The 27,806-nt window shown below is 42.6% G+C and overlaps 2 protein-coding genes across 3 annotated transcripts in view; one reads left to right on the plus strand and one right to left on the minus strand.

Moving 5' to 3' along the window:
* col11a2 (collagen, type XI, alpha 2) overlaps positions 1–21,814 on the plus strand; it is a 40,971-nt gene extending 19,157 nt beyond the window's left edge. The window contains exons 7-65 of the mRNA XM_085446707.1: positions 364–483; positions 1,828–2,043; positions 2,912–2,965; positions 3,884–3,925; positions 4,014–4,076; positions 4,223–4,297; positions 4,635–4,721; positions 5,067–5,123; positions 5,227–5,280; positions 5,426–5,479; positions 5,719–5,772; positions 6,070–6,123; positions 6,228–6,281; positions 6,375–6,419; positions 6,917–6,970; positions 7,649–7,693; positions 7,877–7,930; positions 8,098–8,142; positions 8,933–8,986; positions 9,084–9,128; positions 9,287–9,340; positions 9,451–9,495; positions 9,661–9,714; positions 9,906–10,013; positions 10,411–10,464; positions 10,553–10,606; positions 10,733–10,777; positions 10,981–11,034; positions 11,322–11,366; positions 11,470–11,523; positions 11,666–11,719; positions 12,139–12,192; positions 12,357–12,554; positions 12,674–12,727; positions 13,013–13,120; positions 13,208–13,315; positions 13,457–13,510; positions 13,637–13,690; positions 13,914–14,021; positions 14,155–14,208; positions 14,310–14,363; positions 14,547–14,600; positions 14,684–14,737; positions 14,852–14,959; positions 15,065–15,118; positions 15,284–15,337; positions 15,554–15,607; positions 16,009–16,062; positions 16,303–16,410; positions 16,538–16,591; positions 16,739–16,900; positions 17,000–17,053; positions 17,162–17,197; positions 17,295–17,348; positions 17,430–17,715; positions 17,992–18,101; positions 18,408–18,476; positions 18,630–18,866; positions 20,346–21,814. Of these exons, the coding sequence (XP_085302833.1) occupies positions 364–483; positions 1,828–2,043; positions 2,912–2,965; positions 3,884–3,925; positions 4,014–4,076; positions 4,223–4,297; positions 4,635–4,721; positions 5,067–5,123; positions 5,227–5,280; positions 5,426–5,479; positions 5,719–5,772; positions 6,070–6,123; positions 6,228–6,281; positions 6,375–6,419; positions 6,917–6,970; positions 7,649–7,693; positions 7,877–7,930; positions 8,098–8,142; positions 8,933–8,986; positions 9,084–9,128; positions 9,287–9,340; positions 9,451–9,495; positions 9,661–9,714; positions 9,906–10,013; positions 10,411–10,464; positions 10,553–10,606; positions 10,733–10,777; positions 10,981–11,034; positions 11,322–11,366; positions 11,470–11,523; positions 11,666–11,719; positions 12,139–12,192; positions 12,357–12,554; positions 12,674–12,727; positions 13,013–13,120; positions 13,208–13,315; positions 13,457–13,510; positions 13,637–13,690; positions 13,914–14,021; positions 14,155–14,208; positions 14,310–14,363; positions 14,547–14,600; positions 14,684–14,737; positions 14,852–14,959; positions 15,065–15,118; positions 15,284–15,337; positions 15,554–15,607; positions 16,009–16,062; positions 16,303–16,410; positions 16,538–16,591; positions 16,739–16,900; positions 17,000–17,053; positions 17,162–17,197; positions 17,295–17,348; positions 17,430–17,715; positions 17,992–18,101; positions 18,408–18,476; positions 18,630–18,866; positions 20,346–20,492 (4,542 nt within the window). The 3' untranslated portion in view covers positions 20,493–21,814. The remainder of the gene's footprint in view (positions 1–363; positions 484–1,827; positions 2,044–2,911; positions 2,966–3,883; positions 3,926–4,013; positions 4,077–4,222; positions 4,298–4,634; positions 4,722–5,066; positions 5,124–5,226; positions 5,281–5,425; positions 5,480–5,718; positions 5,773–6,069; positions 6,124–6,227; positions 6,282–6,374; positions 6,420–6,916; positions 6,971–7,648; positions 7,694–7,876; positions 7,931–8,097; positions 8,143–8,932; positions 8,987–9,083; positions 9,129–9,286; positions 9,341–9,450; positions 9,496–9,660; positions 9,715–9,905; positions 10,014–10,410; positions 10,465–10,552; positions 10,607–10,732; positions 10,778–10,980; positions 11,035–11,321; positions 11,367–11,469; positions 11,524–11,665; positions 11,720–12,138; positions 12,193–12,356; positions 12,555–12,673; positions 12,728–13,012; positions 13,121–13,207; positions 13,316–13,456; positions 13,511–13,636; positions 13,691–13,913; positions 14,022–14,154; positions 14,209–14,309; positions 14,364–14,546; positions 14,601–14,683; positions 14,738–14,851; positions 14,960–15,064; positions 15,119–15,283; positions 15,338–15,553; positions 15,608–16,008; positions 16,063–16,302; positions 16,411–16,537; positions 16,592–16,738; positions 16,901–16,999; positions 17,054–17,161; positions 17,198–17,294; positions 17,349–17,429; positions 17,716–17,991; positions 18,102–18,407; positions 18,477–18,629; positions 18,867–20,345) is intronic.
* On the minus strand, positions 21,447–27,806 carry hsd17b8 (hydroxysteroid (17-beta) dehydrogenase 8). Of its 2 annotated transcripts, none has more exons than XM_085446694.1 (9): positions 27,724–27,806; positions 26,629–26,831; positions 26,436–26,552; positions 26,121–26,216; positions 25,264–25,349; positions 25,105–25,189; positions 24,803–24,845; positions 24,063–24,137; positions 21,447–21,574 (listed from the first exon to the last, which is right to left on the minus strand). In XM_085446694.1, the coding sequence occupies exons 1-9, from the start codon at positions 27,767–27,769 to the stop codon at positions 21,456–21,458; spliced, it is 870 nt and encodes a 289-aa protein (XP_085302820.1). In that variant the 5' UTR covers positions 27,770–27,806; the 3' UTR covers positions 21,447–21,455. The 2 variants fall into 2 exon arrangements, with proteins under 2 accessions (XP_085302820.1, XP_085302821.1); XM_085446695.1 differs by lacking the exon at positions 21,447–21,574 and adding an exon at positions 23,767–23,969 and having other exon boundaries at positions 27,724–27,805.

Genomic DNA, 27,806 nt, shown 5'->3' on the forward strand with positions numbered 1-27,806 from the left:
CATATTTCACCCTTTCTTAAGTCTTGGCTTGTGAGCTTTAAAAAGCAAAAATGGTTCAGCGAAGAAACGAAAAGAAATCTCACTACAGTTATCTCAATGACTCTCTAAATCTTGCGTAAGGCAACATTTATAGTCACTGAGATTCTGAAACGACCTGAAATTTCTTTTCAAAAATGGTTCTTTAAACTTTAAAGATGTGAGTTGCAGCTAAAAAGCTCTTTGCCTTTGCCAACCACAGTTTCATGTCTCATTTCTTCTTTTAACTCATCATGAACCAGAAGACTTTGAACTAACCACACTCTCTCAATCGAATTTGCTTACCTCCTCCCTGCTCCCCCACTTCCTGTCCACTTGACCAATTAGGATGTAGACACTGAATATTCTGAGGCTGGCCACACCCCTACAGAGACTGATTATTACTATGAGGAGACCTTCACACAGCCAGAGGGTGAGGTGGTTGGACAAGAAGAAAACGCTGTACAGGTAAAAAGAAGATGACACACTTATCAGAAACACACATCAAGTCAAGCTAGAGTCCACAGAACAGCTTAAACTTCACATATGAATTAGAAATCTACCAACAGCAAAGCTGAAAATAAACACGCAGAGACAAAAAGAAGACGAGTGGTTTTAATAAAACCTCTGAGGGAGAGGAGGATGTGATTCCTGTGTGGTGGTGAGCCCAGTCTTTGTAGTGTAACAAAGTAGTTTAAGCTCTTTGTTTCTCCGTTTACTTTTCTAACCACTCATCACTGTTTTGTTGCCATCGATGTCACGTGACAAGACATAAGAAAAACCTCTTTCAAAACAGAATGCACCGCAATCATCCGAGTGTACCGTCAGATATTTTTACGCGGTTCCCGTTTTTCCTAACAGCAAGAGTCCCGTTTTGTTCTCATCTCGAGATCCATCATTGTCATTATCTCGACATAAGAACAAGAATCTTGTGAAAACAGGATCCACATGAGAATATTTGATGTGTGCTTTGAACCTCAGCAAAAAAAGATGAATTAAATGCATTCTTGTTTGAGAGACAATCTAACTGTACTAAAGATCTAGATGATTTGCAAATTCATCACATTTTTGATTTTGTTTTGTTTTCCAGTTTCGATTTTTGCTGCGTTTTTTACCAGGATATGATTTAGAAACCAAATACCGACATTATTCATAATTATCAGGGAGGGTGTGTCAGATATATTAATGCAATGTGGATTTTTTTATATTAGAAAACTGTGCAGTAAATTCACTGGATTCTTGTTTGTTATTAAACTTACATGGTAAGTAAAAAAAAAGAAATAACAGTTTTTGCTTTGCGTAGCAGCTCGTCTTCACAAAGTGTTTAACATCAGTTCTGTGTGTGCACGTACGATGCAAACATCACCATTAAAAGTGTTTTTACTTCTCAAACTTTTACATTTGTGAGAACGTATTTGATCACCGGTCATCACGAGGACTGATGTTAAAAAGCTTTGGTGAAATTATTCCAGAATAAACTAAACTTCAGATGATTAATGGAAGATTTAGGGTTTCCAGGATAAACCTGATCGCCTGTACGGTCTGCCAGATGTCTGTTTGTGTTCTCTCCCTCTGTGACTGTTTATTTATAAAAGGTAAGACTCACTTTTTTCTGTATGCTCCTCTTCCACCGCTGCTTTCCTCTCATTCTTTATTTCAATTCCACCCTGAACATTTCCCCGTCCTGCACACCTCTCCCCCTCTCTTTGACTATTCTCCTCGTTCTTTCTGCACCTTTTCTTTTCCTTTGCTTGAATCATTCTCTCGTGCCCCTCCATCCATCCCGCTGTGGCTACGATAAACTCGTCGCAGCCTCAGGTGGAGCCAGCACTGGTGGGAGAAGAGGTAGACGCCGCCAAGGCGGGCGGTACTGGAGAAGAGCTCTTCACTGAGGAGTATGAGACTGGGGACGTGGGCCTTAAGGAGTACGACTATAACTACAGAGACTACAATGAACCATCACCAGAGACTGCAGAGGTTGATGGCAACATTGGCCCCGCCCTGTCCGCTGTGACAGACGAGGGAGGCGTAAGTCGCTTTGCTTCAGAGGCAAAAACACAAAAAACATTTCAACCAGCTCTACAAAGTATCGTGAAATTGCATTCAGTGTCCCGTCACGTGACTTGTTTGAGTTTGCACTGCAGAGAGAGATTATCTTACATTAAGCCTTACATTAATTCAGCTACTGATGTTTTGGTAGCTAATTTGCTAATTTGAATTCAAACACTGAACATTGCTTTGAGAACTGGCACAGAGATGATCCTCAAACATGGAGTTAAGGAGTTTAGAAATCTCAGCTATCCAGACTGGATGCATCAACCATCATTCACCAAACCGTGAATTCAGAGTGGACGACATTCATGTAAAATTTGTTCACAGTCTCCGTTTTATAGCTTGCAAACTCAGTCAGTCACAGAGAAACGGACAGCGAATGCGTTTCAAGGCAAAGTTATCACAGCAGTGGTTGAAATGGGTTTTAATTTACAGTGTGTGTATTGAGCCTTACAGTAACTTATACTGTCACATATGCTCCATAAAGAGGCATTCAGAGGTGATCTTTTGCCCTGAATGTCGTTTTGAGTATATGTCTTTGTATTTTGGTGCCCAGCTCAGAGGATTCTGTATCTGTGCATAAATACGTCTGTAAGTCATGGACCAACAGTTTGGAGAGCTGCTGAATCAATGGTATTTGGATACAAACTTACACTTTAATCCAAGCAGAGCAGGTTTTCATTTTATTTTACTCTTTTATCAACTCTAGTACGATAATGTTTGACACATGTGTATGTGCATGCAGTCAAAACACTGAAATCTGCTTTCAGTGACTTTGTGCACACTTTTTCTGCCTCGTGTGTGTGTACGTACTTGTTATTGACTGCATGTGTGTTTTCCTCAGGCTGCTGTTAGAGGCCAGAAAGGAGAAAAGGGCGAGCCTGCTGTCTTGGAGCCTGTGAGTCAATTCAACAGTTTTACCTGACCGGGTGTTTTGGGAGGGGGGGGGGGTTGTTTTACCAGAAGCTACAGGGAATTGCACTGGCAACCTTCCCATTACTATCCTGCTCTTCACAGTAATCCAAGAAATACACTCACCAATTATTTTGTTAGGAGCTGCTTGTTACAGTCAGTTTGGACTTCCTTAATTCTTTAGATTCAGCAAGGTGCTGGAAACATTCCTCAGAGACTCTGGTGATGATAGCATCACACAGCTGCTGCAGATTTGCACATCTGTAATGCACATCCTCTGTGCTCTGTTGGACTGAGGTCTGGTGGCTGTGGAGATCATGTGAATACAGTAAACTCACTGTCTTATCCAAAAAAAAAACAGTTTGAGGAAATCTGAGCTCTGTGCTTCATCTTCCTGCATTGTCATCAGACCAGGCAACATTTTTCCAGTTGTCCAGTTTTGATTGTAGTTTCCTGTTCTGAGCTCACAGGAGCACAGCCTGGTCTGCTCATCTGTTCAGGGTTCAGCACAGTTTGCATTCAGTGATGCTTTGGTTGTAACTGGTGATTAATTGAGTTTTCTGTGCCTGCTGTCAGTTTGAAGCAGTCCTTATCCTCTGACTTCTGACATCATTGAGGCATCTTCTCCCAGAGAACTGCGCTCGCTGGATATTTTCTCTTTTTCAGACCACTGATTTGATGTTTGTGTTAACAAGCAGCTGGACCTGTGTACCTAACAAAGTGGCCAGTTAACCTTGTAGTTATACACATTTACCTTTACAAAGATATTTGTGGCGCTGTAGCTTGTGAGGCCAGTTAAGAAACGTTCTGAAGTGTTGCTCATTAGAGGATTAATGGAGTAGACATTAAGAGGACGTCTGAGGCTTTGTCTGTCTGTCTTTTTACTTTATTTTGGATTTTGCAGGGGATGCTGATTGAAGGACCTCCAGGACCTGAGGGACCTGCTGTAAGTTAATATTATTTTTCTCCATCTTAAAAAATAAATCCTCACTTTCTGTCGACAAATATTTAAACTCTTAATTTTTATCTGGCAGGGTCCCACTGGACCTCCTGGATCTTCTGGACCTCCTGGTTCTGTCGGTGACCCCGGAGAGAGGGTGAGTATTTTTCCTTTATCTGAAGGTTTGTAGGCATGCATCTGAATCTGTGTGTTACACATGTGCTATACAAAAGGAGCTCAATTGATTATGTTTTTAAATTCTTATACTGGCCGACTCACCGTTGCCCCTCTGATATCCTGCAGGGCACTCCTGGTAGGCCTGGTCTTCCTGGAGCTGATGGGGTTCCTGGACCTCCTGGAACTTCACTCATGCTGCCTGTAAGTCACCTTTAACCTTTCAGCCTTTACTGATTATGGAAACTATCAGAATAGCTATAAATATGAGTCATATTTGGGCAAATGTTTTGTTTAAACCAGATCTGAATGTGTTTTAACTCTTTATTGTCGGTGTTGGTTTTTTATAAGCATCGAGAGTTGGATTATTTCGGGTTTTCCTCATTGAACACAGCTACAGTCTATAGGAATGCTCTCAGATGTTGAGTTGTTTGTTTATTCAAATGTTTATTCCTTGTTTTTTATATATATATGTTAGAGTAATTCCTGCGTCACTGTCACTGATCAGGTCTGAGTCTGAATGTTCGTTCTGTGTTTGCAGTTCCGCTTCGGGCAGAGCGGAGGAGACAAGGGGCCGGTCGTTTCTGCACAGGAGGCTCAGGCTGCAGCCATCTTATCCCAAGCCAGGGTCAGATATGAGTTTTTATTTCAGCTTTTCTATCTATGATGCTTTGTTTCGCCCTGGTATTGTCACCTTTTGTGAAATGACATTGTCTCCAATATTTTATTAAAACTGCACTTTGTTAATTATTTCGTTTTTCTATTTATGTTATGAAAACTCAGAATCAAAATAAGACTTTAATGTGGTCAGTAAGAGAACACAGAAAAGAGATGAGGTGTTATAAAAACACTGTGAACAGGACAGCAGGTATTCTGTGAACGTTAAGACGATGATCTTATCCAGGGAACATAAATATGCAAACAGAGTTTCTTCCTGAATCACTGCTATAAGCAGCTGTCGTGTTTTCTGTAGATGGCTCTGAAGGGGCCTCCTGGACCAATGGGATTCACCGGACGCCCTGGACCCCTGGTATGCTACCTTTCATTTGGATCATAATAATCGGTCTGTTCTCTTAAGTGTATATGACATCGTCATTAGTAAAATGAGACTGAGACGATTGAGTCTCTTTCAGGGAAATCCAGGAAGTACTGGTTTGAAGGGAGAGCTTGGAGACCCCGGTCCTCAGGTAAATAACAACAGCTGTGTGTAAAATTATTAATGACTTTATTATTATTACTCCTGTATTGTGTTCTAAGTGAACCTTTTCAGCTCATGTCTGTGAGATCACAGTTATAACTGACACTTCTGACGGGCCGCTGGTTTATTTTCAGGGTCCAAGGGGACCCCACGGTATGATGGGCCCTCCAGGCAAAGCAGGAAGAAGAGTGAGTATGAACAGCTGACATTTTTATCAAGATGTGTGTATCACTTGTCGTTGTAAATTTTATTTTTTAAGTTTTATGAGAGTAGGTGTCGTTTCAGGCCTGCAGTTCAGGCTGTCACCAGAAAGTTTTAAAACCTCTAAAAGCCAGTTTTTGTCCATCCAGACGCTCACCTGTGCTCCTGTTTAAGCTGTCTTTAAACGTAGGTTCACTTAAACATGTTCTTCCTCTGCTCCTCGCAGGGCCGTGCTGGAGCTGATGGTGCCAGAGGAATGCCAGGAGAGCCTGGAACTAAGGTACCCTCACTGCCTTTATTTAAACACCACCAGCCTGAAGCCTCCACCCTGTCTCTGTAGCTTTTTTATTGGTCCAATAAGAATTGATATTAAAATTTAAATACTGGTGTCATTTTGGTGCCAAAAGCTCGACACAGTCAGTTTGTTCTCCCTGATTATTCAGCTGTATCAAAGTCTTTCTCATGGATCCTGAGGCCTCAGCTGTGTGCTCATTGTTATTGTATTGAGATTGTTTCTGATGCATTTCTACTTTCTACAGTGAGATAATAGTAATGTTTATGTCTGTGTCTATCACAGGGCGACCGTGGTTTCGATGGTCTTCCTGGTCTGCCTGGTGATAAAGGACACAGGGTACGTCCAACAAACTCAAAAACAATGATTGTTTTTCAGTTATAATCTTTATTACCGCTGTAGAATCATTTATTTACATCTGCTTCATCCTTATATTTTATTAGGGTGACTCTGGACCACTGGGACCACCAGGGGGCCCAGGAGAGGACGGAGAGCGGGTACGCAGATCTGCGAATATTATTACATCCAGATATTGTGTCACTGCTGATCAGCATCTTTTCATCCATAACGTGCTTCTTCTGTGTTTGCAGGGAGATGATGGAGACGTTGGACCCAGGGGTCTCCCAGGTGAACCAGTGAGTGTTTCAGTCACAGCCCAGCTGATTCTACACCTCCCACTATTTTCTATTTATATTCTACTCGTGCTTTTATTGTCTGTGTTTTAAATGGTCTCCCAAAATACATGCCTCTGTTTTTATATCTCACATAACAAGGTCACCTTTGCACCTGTTGTTTCATAATCATCACACCTTTATGATATTTTAGGGATCTTTACTGTAATTAATAATGTAGTGCAGTAACACAAAGATGGAGGAGGAGCCAACGTGCTTTTAGAATCACTGAAATAGGGAGTTGTGTTTTTTATGCAGCTAGTTGTGGGTCAGTCTTTTAGATTTGATAAAGAAGGAGAATGCAGATTACCTCTTTAAATAGCTCATTCTGTATTTATACTTTATATATTTATAAGTTCTCTTTCTTTATGTTTTTCCTTTCATTTCCATTAAAAACAATAGTATGTGTGAGTGAATGATCCTGGTTTGCATGACGCCTGTGTGTCCTTGTGTGTTTGCAGGGACCTCGTGGTTTGCTTGGACCCAAAGGTCCTCCAGGAATCCCCGGACCTCCTGTGAGTAGAAGCGATTTCACGCCCAGCCTTCTGCTGTTATTTTGGCTGCATTGTTTTACCCCACTCTGACCACTGAGCACCCACAGCACCACCTGAACCAACAGCCAGTAACCTGGTTTCATCCCAAATCTAAAAATGAACATGTGATGTTCCCACAGCCTCCTCAAAACATACCAACATGTAAAAAATGAATGCATGATATATTTAAACTTTCTGCTTGTTCTGCTAAAGTAAAGTTTTAGCTTTAAGGGAAGTTTACTCCATCAGTTTAATATGACAGAAGCAGGAACATCAGTGTTCTTGTTCCATGTATTTTTCTTACAGATTTTAAATATGTAATGTTAAACACAGTAAACACTTTTTATTACCTTACACTCTCACATTTGTTTTGAAATTTTATAACATGTTTAAGTACAAACCAGCGCTTTCAGACAAATACTCTGTGCACTTTTTTCCAAAGACTTGTGTAAAATTAGCCGACTGCACTTTAAATAGGAAGATGCCCACAAAGACAAACCTGCATCAACATCAACATGTTTCGTTTTCTATGAGTGATGCTGAGCAAAGCACCAGAGATGATGTTTTCAGTTCCTGTTCCCTGGATGCTTTGACTAGAAGCTGACATTTAGACATTTATGGGGAATCGTTTTTAATTTCTTCCTCTCGATCTTCTCTCAGGGTGTTCGAGGAAACGATGGACCCCACGGTTCCAAAGGAAGCTTGGTCAGTAACAGTTTCCATGTTATCCTGTTATCGTGTGTATTTGAACATTTAAGATCAGAACTCATAATGTTAACACAAAACTTTTCTTTTAGCTAGTTTCTGACAGATTCTCTCTTCTTCCTCTTTCCTTCACTTTGCCCTGCGCTGATCGTTATTCTCTCCTCTTCTGTTTCTGTCTCTCAGGGTCCCCAAGGTGAGCCAGGACCTCCAGGTCAGCAGGGAACCCCAGGAACTCAGGTGAGAGAGAGAACACCTGGTCATTATGACGTACCTGATACGTGATAATGTATGGGAATAGCTATGCAGGAACATGCACACAAAGATAAAAGGAAAGATTAATGCTCAAATTGTAATAATTACATAAACTGATTAAAGGTCACGCGGTGTTTTGGGGTTTTTTGCAGGGAATGCCGGGACCTCAGGGGGCCATCGGACCCCCAGGAGAGAAAGTAAGACCTTAGATATTCATCATACTCTATTTAAAGTACATTTACATAATGAAAGTTGGCTCTAAACAAGTATTCAACAATAAACAGTCATATAATAGTTGGAATATTATTAATTCATTGCATTATTCAACTCTATTCTCCAACTCTGACATTTAAATACTGCAGTGACGACACCGAGAAAGTAAACAAAGGGAGTAGGATGTGCTGTTGTCAGGAAGAGATCTTTAAACACCTGTTACAGCAGGAGTCTATTGGATGCTTAAGAATTATAGTAACCAATCAAACTCACACATCTCACAAAGGTGAAAATATGATGGTTATTGTCAGAGATGGTGATCTTATGCTATTCCACTTAAAAAATGAATCTTCTAAATTAAGTTTGATATGAAGTGCAGGGTTTACCTCATGCACACACAGTACAGCACACAGCTGCCTGCATGAAGACTGCAGTCACTCTCATATAACCCGACAACCACATACAGCTGTGACCCACAGACACTGCAGCTGTGACAGTGACAGCATGAATATCTCTGAAACTAAAGTGAAATTATGCAGCCTTACCTCATTCACATCAACACTTTCCCCACCGAGCAGTGGAATCAGCACTCTGAGTCTTATAAAATAACACTCGTTCTCTGTATCAGTGCACTTTTCTCTCGCTCACACTTCAACCATGTGAGTCTGTCGTACTCGTCAGCGACGAAGCAGAAAAGCGTGCTTCATGCAGATATGAGGCGTTTCAAATAAGGAGCATTTATTGACCTTATATACACTTTGTCTCCTTCTCCAGGGTCCCACAGGAAAACCAGGTCTCCCAGGAATGCCTGGAGCTGATGGGCCTCCTGTATGTTTGTCTTTCTTTATATTGTTTATTAAGTTGAACCACCTAAAGCTGGGTGATGTCGTTTCTAAGCCTTAAACTCTCTGTTTTCATGTCACAGGGTCACCCAGGAAAGGAGGGGCCTCCTGGCACCAAGGGAAATCATGTGGGTGCCATAACTCCATCACTTTATATTACTTCATTCATATTACTATTATTATCCATCCTAACAGGAGACCTGTAACCTCTGTTAGGTTTGTCCTTGTGGTCGTAGTTACCACAGTGTGTGTGTTGTGCTGTAAACCTGCTTTCTTTGGTCTGCAGGGTCCTAACGGTCCTCAGGGAGCTATCGGCTATCCTGGTCCTCGGGGCGTCAAGGTCACTGCGCTTCATTTTTAATGTGTCGTAAAACAAATTAGCAAAGACAATTTTTAAATGTGATTTATTAGAATGCAAATGATTTGATTATGAAATTGTTGTGATCACAGGGAGAACAGGGCATCCGCGGCCTGAAAGGCCACAAAGGAGAGAAGGTAAATGAATAAATATCACATTTACACAATAACATCGTGTTAATGTGAACATCTGGTGATTAAAAAAGGAAAACGGAGATATCATGTGACTGCATTTTACAATTAAAAACAAGGTTGGTGTCATGTACATCTATTCATTGTGTTTTTATTTGTTTTTGTTGCCAGGGAGAAGACGGCTTCCCGGGAATTAAAGGAGATTTCGGTGTCAAGGGAGAGAGGGTAAAGTGTGAATAACGAAGCAGCTGATTGGTCAGTTGGCTGGTTCTTTAATGTAACACTAGATGGCTGAATGAAGGACTGGATGGTCCAGATTTTTAATCTAACCCATGTTAATATTTGCTCTGAGTTATTGCTTTGTATACAGCACAGATTTAATCTCACAGCTGTGTTTCCACTCTGATCTCTTACAGGGAGAGATTGGAGTATCAGGGCCCAGAGGAGAGGACGGCCCGGAGGGGCCCAAGGGTCGTGTTGGACCCCCCGGTGAGGTTGGAGCTATTGGACTGATTGGTGAGAAGGTATGAACTGTTTCATTACAGCAAGACTGCATAAAAGTAATTATTTTTTATTATTCAGACCATCATTTAATACTTTTATGCAGTCTTGTGTAAGAATTATATTTCACCTGTACCTGGGATCTGAAACAAGTATTTATTTGAATTTTTCTAAATATTTGAGGAGTTTTTTATGTTTTATTGATGTGAATTTCTCCATTAAACCTGACATTTAACTTTATAACATGAACTTTATTACAAGATAATGTGACTGTTATACCTGTGCATCATGTTGAGTGCTTCTCAGGTTTCTCACCTACATGCCAGCATTAATCAGTCATAACCAGCTGGTTTGTAGTGGAGCAGGTTAGAAAACGCAGTCACACCTGCTGTGATTGATGACGTCATCGTTTGTTTCCAGGGTAAACTCGGTGTACCTGGAGTTCCTGGATATCCTGGAAGACAAGGACCAAAGGTAAGAGAAGCACAAGCCTTTCATTAGCACTGAATCAGTGGTTGATCCTGATGGAACAGCTGATCCTGACATGTTGGTTTATTTTTAGGGATCTCTTGGATTCCCAGGATTCCCTGGTTCAAACGGCGAGAAGGGAACAAGGGTAAGACGACGTCTCTGTGGAAGACTCAGACATTTAAACCTAACAAGGATAAAGTTTCTCAGGTTATAACAAAAGTTCTAATGTTAACTAATGTTTACTGTTAACTGTCTGTCTGATTCTCTTCAGGGTACTTCCGGCAAACCAGGTCCGAGAGGACAGAGAGGCCCGACGGTACTTTTTCTGTTTATTATGCTCAGGGTTTAGAAGCTGCTCTGCTCACAGCGTTAAAGAATAACCTATCAGTACATCACCCATCATCAGTGTAACCTCTGGTGATCAGCAGAAACACAGTTTTCAGAGTTGTTTAATTGTTGCTTCATATGATTTGAGTGCATCGTAGTAACTTAACTATACGTGCTGTTTTTGACCATCAGGGCCCCCGAGGGCAGAGAGGGCCGAGGGGGGCCACGGGGAAACCAGGAGCAAAGGTTCGTCTGCACACCTGAAACAAACTGTCCACACTGTGATTTACTGATGAATCTTGTTTTCACTTCATATTTTACATGAATGTGTGAAAGAAATTACTCGTATCTCATCTTTATATAAATATTTGAACAAAAATGTCAGAGCTGGATTTTTTTTTTTTAAACAAGACTTGCCTAAAAACCCTCGATGCCATTTACATTTATTGCTTTTGATTTTTGCCTGTAAATAATTTAAATAAAGAAAAGAAGAGTTTGTATTTAATTCATTCTTCTTTTATTGCTCCTGTCAGGGAACCTCAGGAAGTGATGGACCTCATGGTCCTCTTGGAGAGAGGGTGAGTGTTGAAGTTCACAGAAGTGTGTCCTGCTTGGAAAAACTTACTTTTAAATTTGAGTCAAATATTTAATGTTCTTACTTTACCACATGTGATTTCTCAGGGATTGCCAGGACCTCAGGGAGCCAATGGTTTCCCCGGACCAAAGGGACCTCCTGTAAGTAAACGTTTTCATTTACGGTTCCTCACAGACTGATTTTAGTAATGATACAAATTCAGGGTGATATCACTGAGCTATTAATAAAAAAACTGAGGTACTTTGTACAGTTTGATAAAATTGGTTTATTGTTTTATTACAGGGACCACCAGGAAAGGATGGCCTGCCAGGACATCCCGGACAAAGAGGAGAAGTTGTAAGTTAAATTTGTATTTTTTATTAATTCATTTATTTATTTTTCTTTCTTAGAGGTGCCTCCACCTGAGCTCACTGAGTGGAGCAGGTGGCCCATATGCCTTAAGGCTAATCCATAGATGTGGGTTTTAATCCAGACCACTGACTGCATGTCTTCCTCCCAGCTTTGCTGTCTTCTGTCTGTCTGAAGTATTTAAGTAGTGATCTGTGAAATTTAATGCACAGAGGTGCTTGAATCTGTATTTATGGAGAAGAATTATTTGTGTTTTGTGTCAAATAAACAAAAAAGTCATCACAGCAGATTTTTCTTCATCTCAGTCACAGACTGTGATGATGGTTATCAGAGGACACGTCTTTGCCTTTCAGATCTGAGCGTCTGTGCTTTCTAGATAAACTGTTAACTGAGTTTGTGTCTTGCAGGGTTTCCAAGGTAAAATGGGTCCACCTGGGCCTCCTGGAGTTGTTGGACCTCAGGTGAGTTCATTCATCGTGGTGCACATACTGTTACTGCTACAGTAAATCACATCACGAGCCAACTTACACACTTCACTTCTCCATATTCACACCCTGCTGCTTTGCATTCTTCCTTCCATCATTGCTTTCTTCTTCTCTCAACCCTCTCCATGTCCATCTTCCAGGGCCCATCAGGAGAGACCGGCCCCATGGGCGAGCGTGGCCATCCCGGACCTCTAGGTCCACCTGGTGAGCAGGGGCTTCCTGGTCCCTCAGGGAAAGAGGGCACCAAGGGGGACCCTGGACCCACAGGACGGCCTGGAAAAGATGGTCCTCCAGGACTGAGAGGCTTCCCAGGAGAGAGAGGACTTCCTGGAACCCCTGTGAGTATAAATGATCCAGCATATGTCATCAAGCCAGGATCCAGGTGTTTAAGAAACATTTCTTATCTCAGTCATTAGAATAAGAGTCCTGATTATTCCTGCATGGTCATTTCTTCCAGGGTGGTGGAGGACTGAAGGGAGGCGAAGGACCTGCTGGACCTCCTGGACCTGCTGTAGGTTTCTGTTCATATTAAAAAACAACTCATTTAAAGAAATGTTCATAGTTCAGAAATAATGGATGCAAGTCTGGATCTTTCAGTTAAGTGAGGAGAACAGCGCGTACTCTGAGTTTGGATGTTAACCATCATTGTATTTGTTTAATTTTTCAAGTCTCTCACTAGGAGATAGAAATCTTTTAAAAACTTTTAAAATCTGTTACTTATTCTTCCAACTTAAGAATGAATTATTCACTTAATGAAAACCTGCTGTGGTTGGTGCTGACCTCATGTATTTCTTAGGGGTCTCCTGGTGAGCGGGGACCAGCTGGTACTGCTGGACCCATCGGACCTCCTGGCAGACCAGGCCCTCAGGGCCCACCTGGACCAGCTGGAGAGAAGGGAGTCCCTGTGAGTCTTCCGGATGTGTTAATCAAATTTAGTCTGTCCAGCTAATGATGAAAATCAATTATTGATTTCTCTCTTTCTCCTGCTCAGGGTGAGAAAGGGCCCATTGGCCCAGCAGGTCGGGACGGAGTGCAGGGTCCTGTGGGTCTGCCCGGCCCTGCTGGAACAGCTGGAGTTCCTGGCGAGGACGGAGACAAGGCCAGTAACTCTAAGTAACAGAGATCACACCTTAGCTTAAGATTCTTGGAAAGCTGCAGGGTGAATGTTTCACCTCAGAAGGTGTCAAGAGTCAAAATAGCTCAGAGCGTAAAATAAAATGAATTTTATTTATTGTTTCAGGGTGAGGTTGGAGAGCCTGGGCAGAAGGGCGCCAAAGGAGCCAAAGGAGAGCATGTGAGTGACTTAAATCAGGGGTTAATGTTTACCTCTGATGGTAACGATCAGGATCTAATAATGCTGTTTCTCCCCTAATGATTGTTGTTTCTCTGTGTTCATGTGCTTGTTTCTGGTTATTTGCAGGGTCCTCCTGGTCCACCCGGGCCGCTCGGTCCTGTAGGTCAGCCTGGTCCAGCTGTGAGTAGAAACTCTTTTTTATTTCAAGTGCATGCATTTGATGATAGCTGCAGTTTTTACTTTACAGATTTGATAAAGGTCTTGTTAAAATGAAAATGTAGTTATGTGATGAATATACAAGATTATTCCAGATTTTAGTTTAGATCCATCCAGTCAGGAGAACAGCACATTAACTGTCCTTATGTCCTGCTTTTGTCCTTGTTCTTCTTCTTCTGTGGTGCAGGGTGCTGATGGAGATCTTGGACCGAGGGGGCAGCAGGGTCCTTTCGGAGCTAAAGGTGATGAGGGAACCCGAGGCTTCCCAGGAGCCCCAGGTCCCATCGGACTCCAGGTAAAAACCTTCAAATGTCAAAAAGCAGCAACACTTCCTTTATTTACGTTGGATTTGATGTAAATACTCGTGCAGTTCGAGCATCGCTCTTGTGCAAAGCTCCTAATCCAGAACTTTGACCTTTGCTCTGCAGGGACTGCCAGGACCATCTGGGGAGAAAGGAGAGACGGGAGATGTTGGACCTATGGTGAGTTTCACAAACACATGAATATTGTAATAACTGGTAATGACGTATGCAACAAAATAAATAACATGATGATAATAACCAAATCCTCTTTATGTTTCCAGGGTCCTCCAGGCCCTCCAGGACCCCGTGGCCCTGCTGGACCCAGCGGAGCTGACGTGAGTTTTTGGAGCTTTTACTGAACCTCTGTGAAACTCGCTCCTTTTCTATCAAGTTAATTTTAGCAGATTAAATTCTCATGAAACTCATGTTCAGCATTAATTAAAGTAGATTATCTGATACTTTTTCCTCCGAGTAACTGTTGATGGAAATTATTTGATCAGTTTTTTGTCTGTTTTCAGGGTCCTCAAGGTCCTCCTGGTGGTATTGGTAATCCTGGGGCTGTTGGAGAGAAGGTGCAGTACTGAAGGAATATTTTTACAGCTTTGTGTCCAAAAACAGAAAAACTGGATTAAAATATGTGATATTTGTTCCACAGGGAGAGCCCGGTGAGGCCGGACCACCTGGAATCGTAGGAGAGGCTGGAAAGAAGGTGAACGATGTGATCTTAATGCTTTTTTGAGCCGATGCATCAGGAGGTCATGCTGTCGCTGATATCTAAATATCATCCATGAGCAAACAAAGAGGTCTGTACTTCTGTGGACAGGGTCCTCGTGGAGAGCGCGGAGAGAAGGGAGAGGCGGGCCAACCTGGAACTGCTGGACCTGCCGGAGGACGAGGAGGACCAGGAGACGACGGGCCCAAAGGAAACCCAGTATGAGAACCGGACACACCAGAACATACACAGACTGCCGCACAGATCAGTGAGCACCGATCTCTTTACTGTGTTTAATCATTGATCTTTTTGTATTAATTTCAGGGTCCTGTTGGTTTCCCTGGTGATCCCGGCCCCCCTGGTGAGGTTGGACCCAGAGTAAGTGTCGTTTTTGAATGATTCACGTTTATTTATTTGCAGAGATGTTAAATGTGGCTCCACAGCTGCCGACAGTTCAGTTCAGCCTCTTCACTGCACGTTTGAGCTTCGTGCTGAACCGAACAACCCAAAGAAAACCTCTGACATCATCGTCTTTGTTTTTAGGGCCAGGATGGTGCCAAGGGAGAGAGAGGAGAGGACGGAGAAGCAGGAGAACCTGTGAGTAAAAAAGCAGAGATGCAGAAATGAAGGATTAGAAATGATCCAGCTCCTCACCCATATGGAAAAGAAATAGTAAAAACTTATAAAATACTCATGAAAGTGGCCACTTTCTCATTACTTTCATATATTGTTTTAGTAAATATCCAAAACAGACAAGTTTCATTTATATAATTTTTCAAGGGATCAATCTTTTCATTCTGCCTCCTATCGCAGGGCACGCCCGGACCTCCTGGTGAGAACGGACCTCCTGGACCCCCAGGAAAGAGGGTAAGATCACTCAGTCTGATGGCAACCTGCTGCTGTGAAAAATCACTTAAGTAGCAAGTTTTTCATGCAGCCAATATTTTTTTTAATGCTTCCAGCTTTTGAAAAAGGGTGAAAACAATCACAGAGTTTTGCAGTTTGACCTTTTATTTACCTGAGCATATAAGGTTGTGTTTACTGACCAGTCATGTTTAGAGTATCATCACCCAAACACCCAACCTGAGCGCAGCATCCTGGACACCATCAAACATTTATTCTGTTTCTTTCCTGCAGTCGTATTTAAATGGCTTCTATTTAAAATACAATTCATTTATACGATTTAGTGAAAGCTTATTAACTTTGAAGGAATACAGTGTTTTGTCACTTATGTTCACTGATGCACTGTTACCTCATTTACATGTCAGGGTCCTGCTGGTGCAAGAGGAGCAGAGGGACGTCAGGGAGAGAAGGGAACCAAGGTGAGTCCTTCAGTTACTAAATGATCTGCACAGATCACAGTGAGTATAAGCTCTCAGATGATAAGACAAAACTATGTTTACATCTGATTACTGACCCTTTATTTCTAATAATGATTCTACAATAAATGATTAACTCTGTTTTTCTCAGATTCTTATCAATCTTATTTTTGTGATGCATAACTTTTACTGATGCAAAGAAGGAATCTTTGAATCGCGTTTCTTTGGCGTCACCCTTCACAGGGAGATCCAGGTGCAGTCGGTCCCCCAGGAAAGACGGGTCCTGTCGGCCCTCAGGGTCAACCAGGAAAACCAGGAACCGAAGGTCTTCGAGGACTCCCAGGATCAGTGGTCAGTTCAGTGTATCAGTCATTTTTGGGTTTATTCAAACAGCAACTAAACAAATTCACTGTGTGTGACACTTGTTGTTTGATGTGTTGCTGTTCACTCACTAAGTGTGTTAATAATTGTGTTTCAGGGTGGACAAGGATTACCAGGAGCTGCTGGAGAGAAAGGACCGCCTGGACCTTTGGTAAGAGCAAACACAAAGTTTGCACTTGATGCTCCGTCACGCTGCACTTTGCTCCTGCTGCCTTCTTTAATCCTCCATCTTTCCTCTTCTCGTCTGTCCTCCTGCTTTCGTCCTCTTCTTTTCTTTTCTCTGCTTCTCCTCCTGCAGGGACCGCCTGGTTTGCCCGGCCTGCGTGGAGACCCTGGAGCCAAGGGAGAGAAGGGTCACCAAGGTCTTATCGGTCTCATCGGACCTCCGGGAGAGCAGGGAGAGAAGGGAGACCGAGGCCTTCCTGGGCCTCAGGGATCCTCTGGACCCAAAGGAGAGACCGTAAGTTTGACCTCTGTCACACGATGAAGAGCAGGCAGTGAAACCTTTATTTTATTTGACTCTTTTTTATGGAAATGATTCTCATGTCTTGTAACACAGGGACTTCCTGGAGGCACCGGACCCCTCGGCCCTGCTGGTCCTCCTGGTCTTCCTGTAAGTATTTGTGCTGTTTTATTTCAGGAACATGACGTCATTCTTCCTCCTCCTGCTCCTCAAACCTGTCATTGAAGCCGTTTTATTAAAGTCTGACATCTTTTCCAGGGTCCTCAAGGTATCAAAGGAGCTAAGGGTTCATCTGTGAGTAACCACGCTAACATGAGTGCAGTGTCAGTAAAATTCAAAGATGAATCGATGTGATGATGTAATGCTTCTTTCCTTTTCCTGCTGGATTTAGGGAGGAGCTGGACCAAAGGGAGAAAAAGGAGTACAAGGACCTCCTGGACCTCCTGTTAGTACTCCACCTTTCTTCATTTAAATCTTCTCCATGTGCTCTCTGAACTGCAGTTAATGATGTAAACTTGCTTCCCAGGGCCCACCTGGTGAGGTCATTCAGCCGCTGCCCATCCAGAGGAGTCCCAAGTCCAAACGCTCCATCGATGCCAGCCAGCTGGCGCCGGAGTTTGACCCTGACATGCCGGCATCTGACACCGCCGGCACAGAGTTCCTGATGGGCAGCGAAGGCATGGAGGAGATCTTTGGCTCTCTCAACTCCCTCCGTCAAGAGATCGAGACGATGCGTTTCCCTATGGGCACTCAGGACAGCCCCGCGCGCACCTGCCAGGACCTGAACCTCAGCCAGCCCGACCTCAAAGACGGTAACGGAAACAAACCACAAAACCCAAAACAAACCTGGCAGCTGATCCTGGCACTTATATGCACATATCTTTCTTTCTACATAGCACTTTAATTCTTATTGTCTGCACTGAAGCACCGCAGCAATTTCCTAATGTTGTAAACCTCAACATCTGGCAATAAACCCATTCTGATTCTGATTCTGATATCAGTACCAGGACGATGATGAATGAACATCTTTAAGAGTCAAAGTCAGACTTTTACATTTTCCCACCTCTTTTCTCTGTCGCCCCCTGCAGGAGAGTACTGGATCGACCCCAATCAGGGCTGCTCCAGAGACTCCTTCAAGGTCTTCTGTAACTTTAGTGCTGGAGAGACGTGTTTGTACCCGAGCAAGGACGTCAACACGGTCAGTCCAGCAATCTGGAAAAACAACAACTGTGTCAAAAAACATTATTATTAACTAAACTCATAATAATTTGGTTAAATCAACATGTTTGGGTTTCCGAAGCGTTTGTGGTGGTTTCTATTTTCTCATTTTATGTAAGAAAAAAAAATTATTTAACATTTATAACAAAACTAAGATGTCAGAGCAGTAATGTTGAGGAAATTTGCCACCCAGGTTTAAAAAAAGGTGTTTTTATCTGTCTGTGTGAAAACAGAGTTTAAATGAAACTTTAACTATAATGTGTGACGTGGATCATTGTGGTCACAGGTGGAGATGAGCTCCTGGGACAAAGAGACTCCAGGATCGTGGTACAGTCAGTTTTCCACTGGTAGTAAGGTTAGTAATTAAGTTTAATAGTTTAGTTCTTGACCTGTTTAACCTTCTTTCCCTCGTTTGTTTGCATCCTTACACTCATCTTACACTTTTCCTCTTTGCTGCTTGTTGTCTTATCATTAAATCTTCTCCTCTCCTTTCTCATCCTCCTCCCAGTTCTCCTACGTCGACTCCAACGGTGATCCCGTGGGCGTGGTCCAGCTGGGCTTCCTGCGCCTCTTGAGCGTCCAGGCCCGTCAGAACCTCACCTACCACTGCCACCGCTCCGTGGCCTGGGCCGACCAAAGCGCCGAGAACAACTACCAAAGGGCGCTGCACTTCCTGGGTGCCAACGACGAGGAGCTGAGCTATGAGACCAACCCGTACATCAAAGCCGTGATCGATGGCTGCTCTGTGAGTTCACACACATAAAACTACATCCAGACCTGTTAAAGGCTCCGTGTCACTGAAGGTGATGAGGAGCTGTCACATCTTTCCTCTGGACCATCGTAACCATGTATGATGGACCAGAGTTAGTCTGACCCTCATCCAGTCCTAGTAAATTAAGCTGCCTCTTTTTCTGTGATGTTGCAGTCACATTAGAAAAAACAGTGTTTTTAAATGATTGCGATCTCATTACCTTGGAAATGGTTGCTTTGCAGACAGAGAGCAGGTCTACGACAACTCACAGTCAGTTGAAAACTTCTGTGCAACTTTGGTGCTGCTATAGTTTTTTTAGGACTTTTTAGCACCACTACTTTGATCTTGTCCAGTTTCCTCAGATTTTTTAAGGACACACTGCACAGCATGCTGAGATATGTTTTCAACTAGTCGCTCTTTGGGAATCACAAAATACGATTTTCTGTCTGTTAAAGTGTCATTTTTTAAATTTTTCATAGATTCAGCCAAAGAAATGGAACAAACTGCTTAGAGTTGTCTGTTTTCTGTAGACAGAACACTGATTCATGCTGAGTCAGGTGCCTTTTTTATTCTCGATTGAATGTTTAACTGGTTTAACACCGATCTATGAACTCTGACCTGTTCCCTCTGAAAATGCTCAGGTACAAGGATGAACTGAAAGTAATGAAAAAGTAGACGATGTGCAAAGAAAAACTTTGACCACTTAAAAAAATGTAAAGATAGTCTGACTCCAACGAGACAAACATGAAGAAATAAGAGCAGACTCGAGACTTTTGCATAGTTTAAACCAGAAATGCAACCAGATAAGTCGAGTCTGCTGTTTGCAAAGAAACACAAAACAGACGAGCTGTGCTCATCGATGCAGACTGACTCAGGTTAATTGCAGCATCTGAGCAAATTGTGTTTGTAGATAAAGCAGAAATTATTGGCAAACCTTCACCAATCTGTCTGAGAGTGACTGCAGTCGGTCTAAGTTGGACTGTGATTGGTTGGAGACAGTTCGCCTTACACCAGGCGGTCGCTTTGAGATCAAAAACATTCAATCATAAGTTGAGAGCAGCCGCTTTTTTACTTATTGTCACAAACAGGTTGGAGTTTTATGTCGTGTGACTGAGCTGTTGGAGAAAGCACAAGAGTTTAACCCCACACTGTGTCACGTTCCTCATCAATAACAGACAGTTTTTCATTTTATGGGATCTTTGGGGTTGATTTAAATTTGAGAACGATCACTAATTACACTATGATGACAAACGGTTTCACATGTAGCTGCAAAACACAAGAGGAACATTTAGAGGATTTTATGAAGTGTTTAGCTGTTTGTTTTTGAGCGGGTGCAACGGGAGAGTTTGTTTTATATAAGGAGAAGAACCACGTCTGCTCTAACTTCAGCCTAATGTGCCAACTTACACAGACTTTATAAACCTTTTTCATTTTGTGGTTTCCTGACGTGCGTGTCTCTGTGTCTCTCCTCAGTATCGTAAGGGCTTCGACAGGACAGTCCTGGAGATCAGCACGCCACAGCTGGAGCATCTTCCTCTGCGGGATATCAAGGTGTCAGACTTTGGGGAGAAAAACCAGCAGTTTGGTTTTGAAGTGGGACCTGTTTGTTTCCAAGCCTAAGAACACAAACACACACAATACATGCAAACACACACACACTTAGAGACACACTTATATATGAAAAAAACATTCATGCCCAGTAATTTGTAAATTAATTTGTAAATGATATAAAACACACACACACACACTTACATATACATGCAGTTGTTGTGAGACAAACACGCGCTCACAGTAAAGTGCGTGCCCGGGGAAACCAACATCCTCCCAACAGTTAATGGACGTCACAAAAACAAAAAAAAGAGGAGAGAAATCTGAAAAACTCGCGGAGAGGAGACCTTCGACCCGCCGCGCGAGACGAAGATAAAGCCAGGAGGGAGCGTTCTTCAACATAAAACAGTGTTTTCTTTAACGTCACCGACCTGAGAGCGAGCCGGCAACCTGAGGTCTGATGCCCCTCTACCTCCCCATCCAACATCTCCTCCCAGAAACGGGTCACACTCATTCCCACTTCTCTAATCTACATTCACTCTGCAGGCAGCATGACTGACGGTCGTTCAGGCTGTGAGAGGCTCCCGTGCAGCCGCCTTTATCTGTGATGCAGTTAAAATCACATGAAAGCAAAACAGGAGACAAACGTGAGCATAAAAGAACAGCCAGAGGTCAGAAACGTTCCCCTGAGCTGTAGATGAGGCTCTTTGTGAGGTCATCAGGGGCGACTCTTCAGCCATGCTGTTTACAGAGTAACATTCAGATCTTTTTACACTTTAAGGAACCAAAGAATTAACGACACCGGCAGAAACACAGGGAACTGAGCACCGAGGTTAACGTGTGGCGAGGTGCAGGACAATCCCTCCTCCACCCGAGAGGAGCGAGACCGCGCTGAGCCGATGTGATGCATGCACGAGGCAGGAGAGACGTGTGACCAGTGAAATCAAAGCCATTCATTTTGTAAACTGTGCTAAATGCAGTGCTGTTGTATTTGCATGCTGCTGGTGCCTTTTTTTAAAGACCCGATTCTTTAAATCACTCCTCACCGAGGCCGCTAACACCACGCCGCTCCGGTGTTTGCTGAGTCTGGACTCTTTGTTGTTTTCCATCAGTGTTTAAACATGTCTGAGCTTCAGAGATTCCTCCTGTTTTTCCTGCAGCAGCAAATAAAAATGCACGCTTTTACTGACCTGTGTGGTAAGGTGCTAATTACACAAACGTGTCAAAGGTGTAGTGTCCACTCCGACTCCTTCCTGTAGTCTCTTCTAATTCATGAAGCTTGTACCTGGGGAAGATGTGCATTACATACCATTTGTACAGAAATAGTGATATTCTATTGTATTTATTTAAAACTAACAGGGTGCTTTGAGATTAAAAAACCAAGAACCAACCAATATTTCAGTCACATGTGGTTTGTATTTATTTCCTGCAGCTGACACTTGAAGGTCAAACTCACCGCGGTGCTCCGCCCTGTTCAAACTCCTTTTGTACGGAATAAAAATAAGAATCTGTGGCCACACGTTACTGTAAGATCCCGTCTTAGTGTTTGCATCGACTGTACTGTGCTGTTACATCCTGCTTCCACTGTAATGATTAAACGGTGACTCTCCACCTCTGTCACGTCCCTGTCCTTGCTGCTGTTTCACTTGTTGGCTTTTGCAGGTTTGCAATCGCGGAACAACTTTTTACTTAAAGTCTGCATCGATCTGAGCTGTGATGGTAAAGATACTGAACCACCACGGGGGAGAGAGAGGCTGTGAGAGAGGCAGGGGGGCGAAGGTCGTCTGCCTCCGTGGGATGGAAAGTGAAAAATGATGGGGCGATTTAATTCTGGGGTTCTGGTTTTATTTGTTTGTGCTTTTTTAAATATATATAGCAGGAAACCGGAGGATGGATGACCGAAAAAGCCAAAACCAAAAAAATCTGCCCTCCTCCAGAGAGAATGACCTCAACTATTTGTTTGTTTTTATTGTGTTGAAGCCGTTTCAACATAAAAATATGGTGCTGAAAAAAGAAAAAAGTATTTTATAATGTCTGTAAGTAATTTTTTTAAATTCTTGTTTCTGTAATATATAATCTTTTTAAAAAGAGCTGCTTGACTCTTGTTTTTCTTCCAAACTGCTGTCATGATTTTACTACACAGGGCCACAAGGTGTCGCTATTTGTCAAAGTACTTGTTCATAGGCAACAACATAGGGAACGATTTCTATTAATAATGTATTTTAAATGCTTTATTATTTAGCAGTTTAAAGAGCTCTACAGGTTTTCTTGGTAATTATGTTTTTATTTCTGTGCGTTTTTTAATTAATTTATCTTCTGGATCAGCTTCATGTTTTGTTTTTTGACTTACTTTAATGTATTTTCCCCAAATCCTTAGTAGCATAATCTGCATTGGTGACAATATTAATTTATTTCTTGGTAATATAACAAAATATCCTTAACTTCAAATTATTTATGTGCTCTCCATTAAATATTTATTATGGTCTACTTTAGTGATTGCTGTTTCTATTTGTTACTAGAAGGTGAAACAGCGACATCTTGTGGCCATTCTGAAATTATGCCCGTTTTCCTCTAGATCAGCATCAGTTCGGTTTCATCACTAGTCACAGACTTTTAAAGAACTGGGATTAACTCGTTAACCTCGTTAGCGTAACTTTGTTCTCTGCAAGTAATTATTTCAAAATGCTTTCAGACATTTTATGCGTTTGTGAGTAAAAGACAGGTTGTTGGAGAGCTGCTAGCTTCACTTTTTATAAAGACAAAAACAGAAACCTCAGTTTTTCTTTGCTCGAGTGTTTTGCAGACAGATTTTGGCATCGTTATTGTTTTCTCCTCCTCTCAGCAGCTGTATTTAAACTTCTAAAACCAAGTCAAGCCCAGCTGTGTCACTCAGAGGGGGACGTAATGTGCTGCTACGTCGTCTTTGAGATTATGGGTCCTGTTTCCAAACTCACATGTTTAGCTGAGAAACAGCATCTGCTGAAGACGACTCAAAGTGGAAACTGCTGTGGTTTCAACAATAAAAGACAGAAAAACTGCAGCACAGATGGAGCAAGGATGCTTCTGATTATGAAACAAACAGCCTTGAAAGGCCTGCCAGCACCTCGGCTCACAGCTCAGAGTTAAACACCTGCAACATCTGAGGAAGCTCAGCCTTCAGGTTCAAACTGTGTGTGCTGACCTTTGACCTCCAACAATGTTTTTAAAGCCAGAGTTATTATGTAAACCTTCTCAGAGAAGACAGGAAGCCTGAGGAGGCTCTGGTGGTGATGATGGTGTAGAGACACTAAAAACTCAAAAGCATCTGGTTCAAATCCCAGCTGTGCCCCAAAAACACACAAACATGTTAAAACTTTTTTAAAGCTTCATTCAGATTCAACATTACATTCTAGTGTTTATTAAGACAACGTGTGACAGGTTCACATCAAAATTACAAAAACATTCACGCAATCAAAATCAAGTCAAAAAATAATAATTACGTAGAAACTAGTCTCACAGTCTTCAGTCGGGCGCTCGCCGGACGGCTGATTTAACCCATGAAAAGTCCGCCTGACAAAGAAAGACGAGTCCTGATGTGTTGGTATTCTCGTTAAACTGAAAACATTTGTCATGTGAAATGAAAAGTTTATAGAGAAACTGCACCTGTCACTTCGATGCTGGCTCCGGTGATGTACTGAGAGTCGTCCGAGGCGAGGAAGGCGCAGACATCAGCGACCTCTGGAGGACACAAAGAGCCCATCAGCTGATCTTTTTAATAAATTAACTTTAGTTTGTTTTATGAGGCCATGCAAACGTTCACCTTCATGCCACCAACATTTTCTGAGTTACAGCTGTCAGAGAGCTGGGCTGAAATTATGCATTTTTTAAAATGCATTATTTGTTTCAGCATTTTTGAGCCCTCTAAACTTTTGTTTCAGAATTGAAAAACACATTTGTTTGAAAAAGTTCAACTCGTCAATCATTGTTTCCCAGCTGTGAGTGTCACAGTGTCAACTCTGAAACTGCATCATCCTAATGAAGCAGTGTAACAGAAACAGATGTTTGATCTGTTTCTCGTGATTCTCTGAGAAAAACGCAAAAAAGTGCATTTTGTCTGTATTTTGAACGGTTGTTTCACCGCGTGTGACAGTTTCAGTGTGACTCCTGTTTTCTAGCACAGTCCTATTTTAACACTCGTTAAAGTGGCTGATGACTCTAAAATGCAGAAACACTGATGTTCTCATGTTCCATATAGATGTTTGGACAAATCCCACTCATCCAACAGCTTTGTGTTCATTTAAACGCAGCTGGTGTCGGTGTGGCCGGAGCAGAACGACACATCTATGAATCTGATGTCCTGGATGAAGAGTGACAGTGAAAAGCATCAGTGATATGAAACTGACCCGCCGGCTCGCCCATCCTTCCCAGAGGCACCAAGGACTCGATCTGAAACACAAACATGGCTGCAGCTTCACTGAGGAGCAGGAAGTAAATGAATATGTTGGCAGCTTTGTTTCAGTCACAATATTTTTACGAGTTTTTATGATGTTTAACAGCTCGCTGCAGTGATCAGACTCCAGGAAATAGTTTTAAAAAAAGGAAAAAACTAAATTCACGTCACATTCAGCAGGTACCTGTTTGTGTGTGTCTGTGTGGATGTCTGTGTGCGTGTGTGCACCTGTGTGTGCGTGCGTGCGTGTTGTACCTTGCTAATAACCTTCTCTGGCACTTTATCTGTCATTGGAGTCGTAATGAACCCTGGCAGCACGCAGTTACAGCGAATCCCAAACCTGGAGAGAGAGAGGCGGAGACACAGGTGAGTTTCCGGTCAGCTCATGCGCGTCGCTGCATCACTTTGTTTTACCTGCTGAGCTCTTTGGCAGCGGTCCTTGTTAAACCCTCGACTCCAGCTTTAGAGGCAGCGTAGTTAGCCTGACCGATGTTTCCTACCTGCAAACAACAACCACAACAGACATGAGATAAAGGCCACATAAACCATAAAGGACCCGCAGAGAGAGGAACACCTGCAGTGGTTTTTAAAGCTGCTTCAGGAATACAATATCTTTCATGCATCTTTTACTTTGAAAACTTCAAGGCAACAAAACCTTCAGTAGACATCATCTGCAGGATGATGCACTGCACTTTTACCTGAAGCCAGCACAAACACAAGATCCAATTCTGAGTTGGAGCTTTTATTTACACAAATATATCAATTAAGATGTAAAAATAAAATGTAAATACAATTAATTTTAAACAGATGCGAAGAAACTCAAAGAAAAGTCAAGCAGGAAAATAAACTGACGCTGAAACTGTCGTGACTCGATCGTCTCACAGGACACTGACTGCATCTCGACTAGAGTGGAGCTGCAGGACGAGTCACTGCTGAGACTTCAGTCTGCTGTCAGCTCAGCTTCATTCTCAGAGTAAAAAATCAGAGTTTTATTAATAATGTGCAGGTTTGGAACCAGAGACATAAACAGGGCAGTTTATACAGACTGTAAACTCAAAGCCTGCCTACAGGTTTATGTTCGGGTGTTTTTTTACTTCTGTGTGTGTAAACAGAATAATGACCAATGAGATTTTTTTTCTGTCTTTAATTCTTTTTGTTATTTTATTTTCTCCCTTTAAATTAAACTAAAGAACAAAAATCTCCAACTTTGACTCATTTTTTTATGTTTCTGTACAAAACTGTGACCCAAACCGCGCCTGCTCATATCTCACCTTTCCCACGATGCTGCCCACAGTAATGATGGATCCTTTGGGCGCTCCACAGGCCACCAGAGCCTGAGCGACCGCCTGAGTGATCAAGAATGAACCCTGGGAGAGAACAATGAAAAATGAATCCTTTCACTCTGATCTAACACAAGATTCAAATATATTTTTACCTGTGAGCTCGAGTGGATTTAATCACTAACAGGAAACAAATAAACAGCCCGTCACTGTTCTGCTGTTCGCATCATTTTAAACTGTGTTCAGTCGTCTCTCGGCCTGCAGTGTGAGATGGAGGAGAAGCTGCCAGGTGTCAGCGCCGCCTACCTTCAGGTTGATCTGGATGACTTTATCAAACTGCTCCTCCTCCATGTTGAGCAGGAAGTCGTCCTGAGTGATGCCGGCTGTGTTCACGCACACCGAGGGAGGCTGGAAGTACCGAGTCTGCAGGAGGAACGAGCTTACGTTAAAGAAGGAGGAGGAGGAAAAGACGAACGCGCAGCAGGAGCGTTGTTCTCACCTGCACGCTCGTTACCAGCTTCTTGATGCTCTCTTTAGACGACACGTCCACTACAGCCGCCGTGTGGACCTGCCCTCTGAGGTTGCTCTGCAGACTCCCCAGCGTCTCATTGGCCGACTCCTCGCTGATGTCAGCGACCACCACGGAGGCGCCCTCAGAGGCCAAACGCTGGCACACCGCCCGCCCGATCCCACTGCCTCCACCTGGGTGGGAAGAGAGGAGCATGAAGTCAGAGCAGGAGCAGAGAGGAGGAAACAGCAGCGTCTGAGGCGTCAGGAGCTCAGGATGTTTCTGAAATGAAAACAAAAGTCCCCACAAAAACATCTGGACTAGAGTTAGTCGTGAAAACACGACTGCAGGGCTCTCAGGTCCGCTCAAAGCTTCCTGCTCTGATTAAACATCCACATTTAATAGTTTAGGAGCTGCCTGCCTGGAAATGAACGTTTCTGATGTTTGCGTTTCCTGTTTTAAAATGAAAGGTTGCGATTTACTACAAATGACTTAAACACGAGGAGCAAATGACAGGAAACTAACCTGAGCTACAATAAGAAACATTATCTCCACTAAAACACAATATGAACTCACATTTTCTCCACAGGTGAAATTTATTATGCATCAGATGTTGAGCTGGAGCCTAAATTTTAATCTCTTTATAACCTGAAAGCAGCCTAAACTCTGAATAATTAATTAGTGTGCATTAAAAATAATGTATTGTTATCTTTGGGAATATTTGCTAGAGAAACTGACCGGAAGAAGGAGTGGGCTATATGAACGATCCTTTCCTGTCGTCAGTTTATTCCACGGCAACAATAACCGAGCTGCACAGATGCGTCTAATTATATATGAATCAGCTGCTGCTGAATACTTTGAACAGCTTCACATGATACAAAATAAATCTCCTTAGTCTGAACGTCAGTCTGAAACTTCACAGCTCCTCTGAACTCGCAGAGAAGTTTAATGAAGCGCGAGTTTCCTTCAGCTGCGGAGATAACGGAGAAAACCTCTCCCGGTTTAACGGAGCAAAAACATCTGAGACAAAAAGAAACGGTCGGGTTTATTTCTCTGTGAAGGATCCGTAATAAAACATAAACTAACCGGTGACCAGCGTCAACCTTGAGATGAGCCTTGTGGCAGCCGCCATGACAGTTTGCTGTTGTTGTAGTTTCAGGTTTGTCCAT

This window comes from Copadichromis virginalis, linkage group LG22, assembly GCF_057382275.1.
Source record: "Copadichromis virginalis isolate Kocher_CV1m ecotype Utaka linkage group LG22, C_Virginalis_male_GT1.1, whole genome shotgun sequence".
Classification (NCBI taxonomy): Eukaryota; Metazoa; Chordata; class Actinopteri; order Cichliformes; family Cichlidae; genus Copadichromis; species Copadichromis virginalis.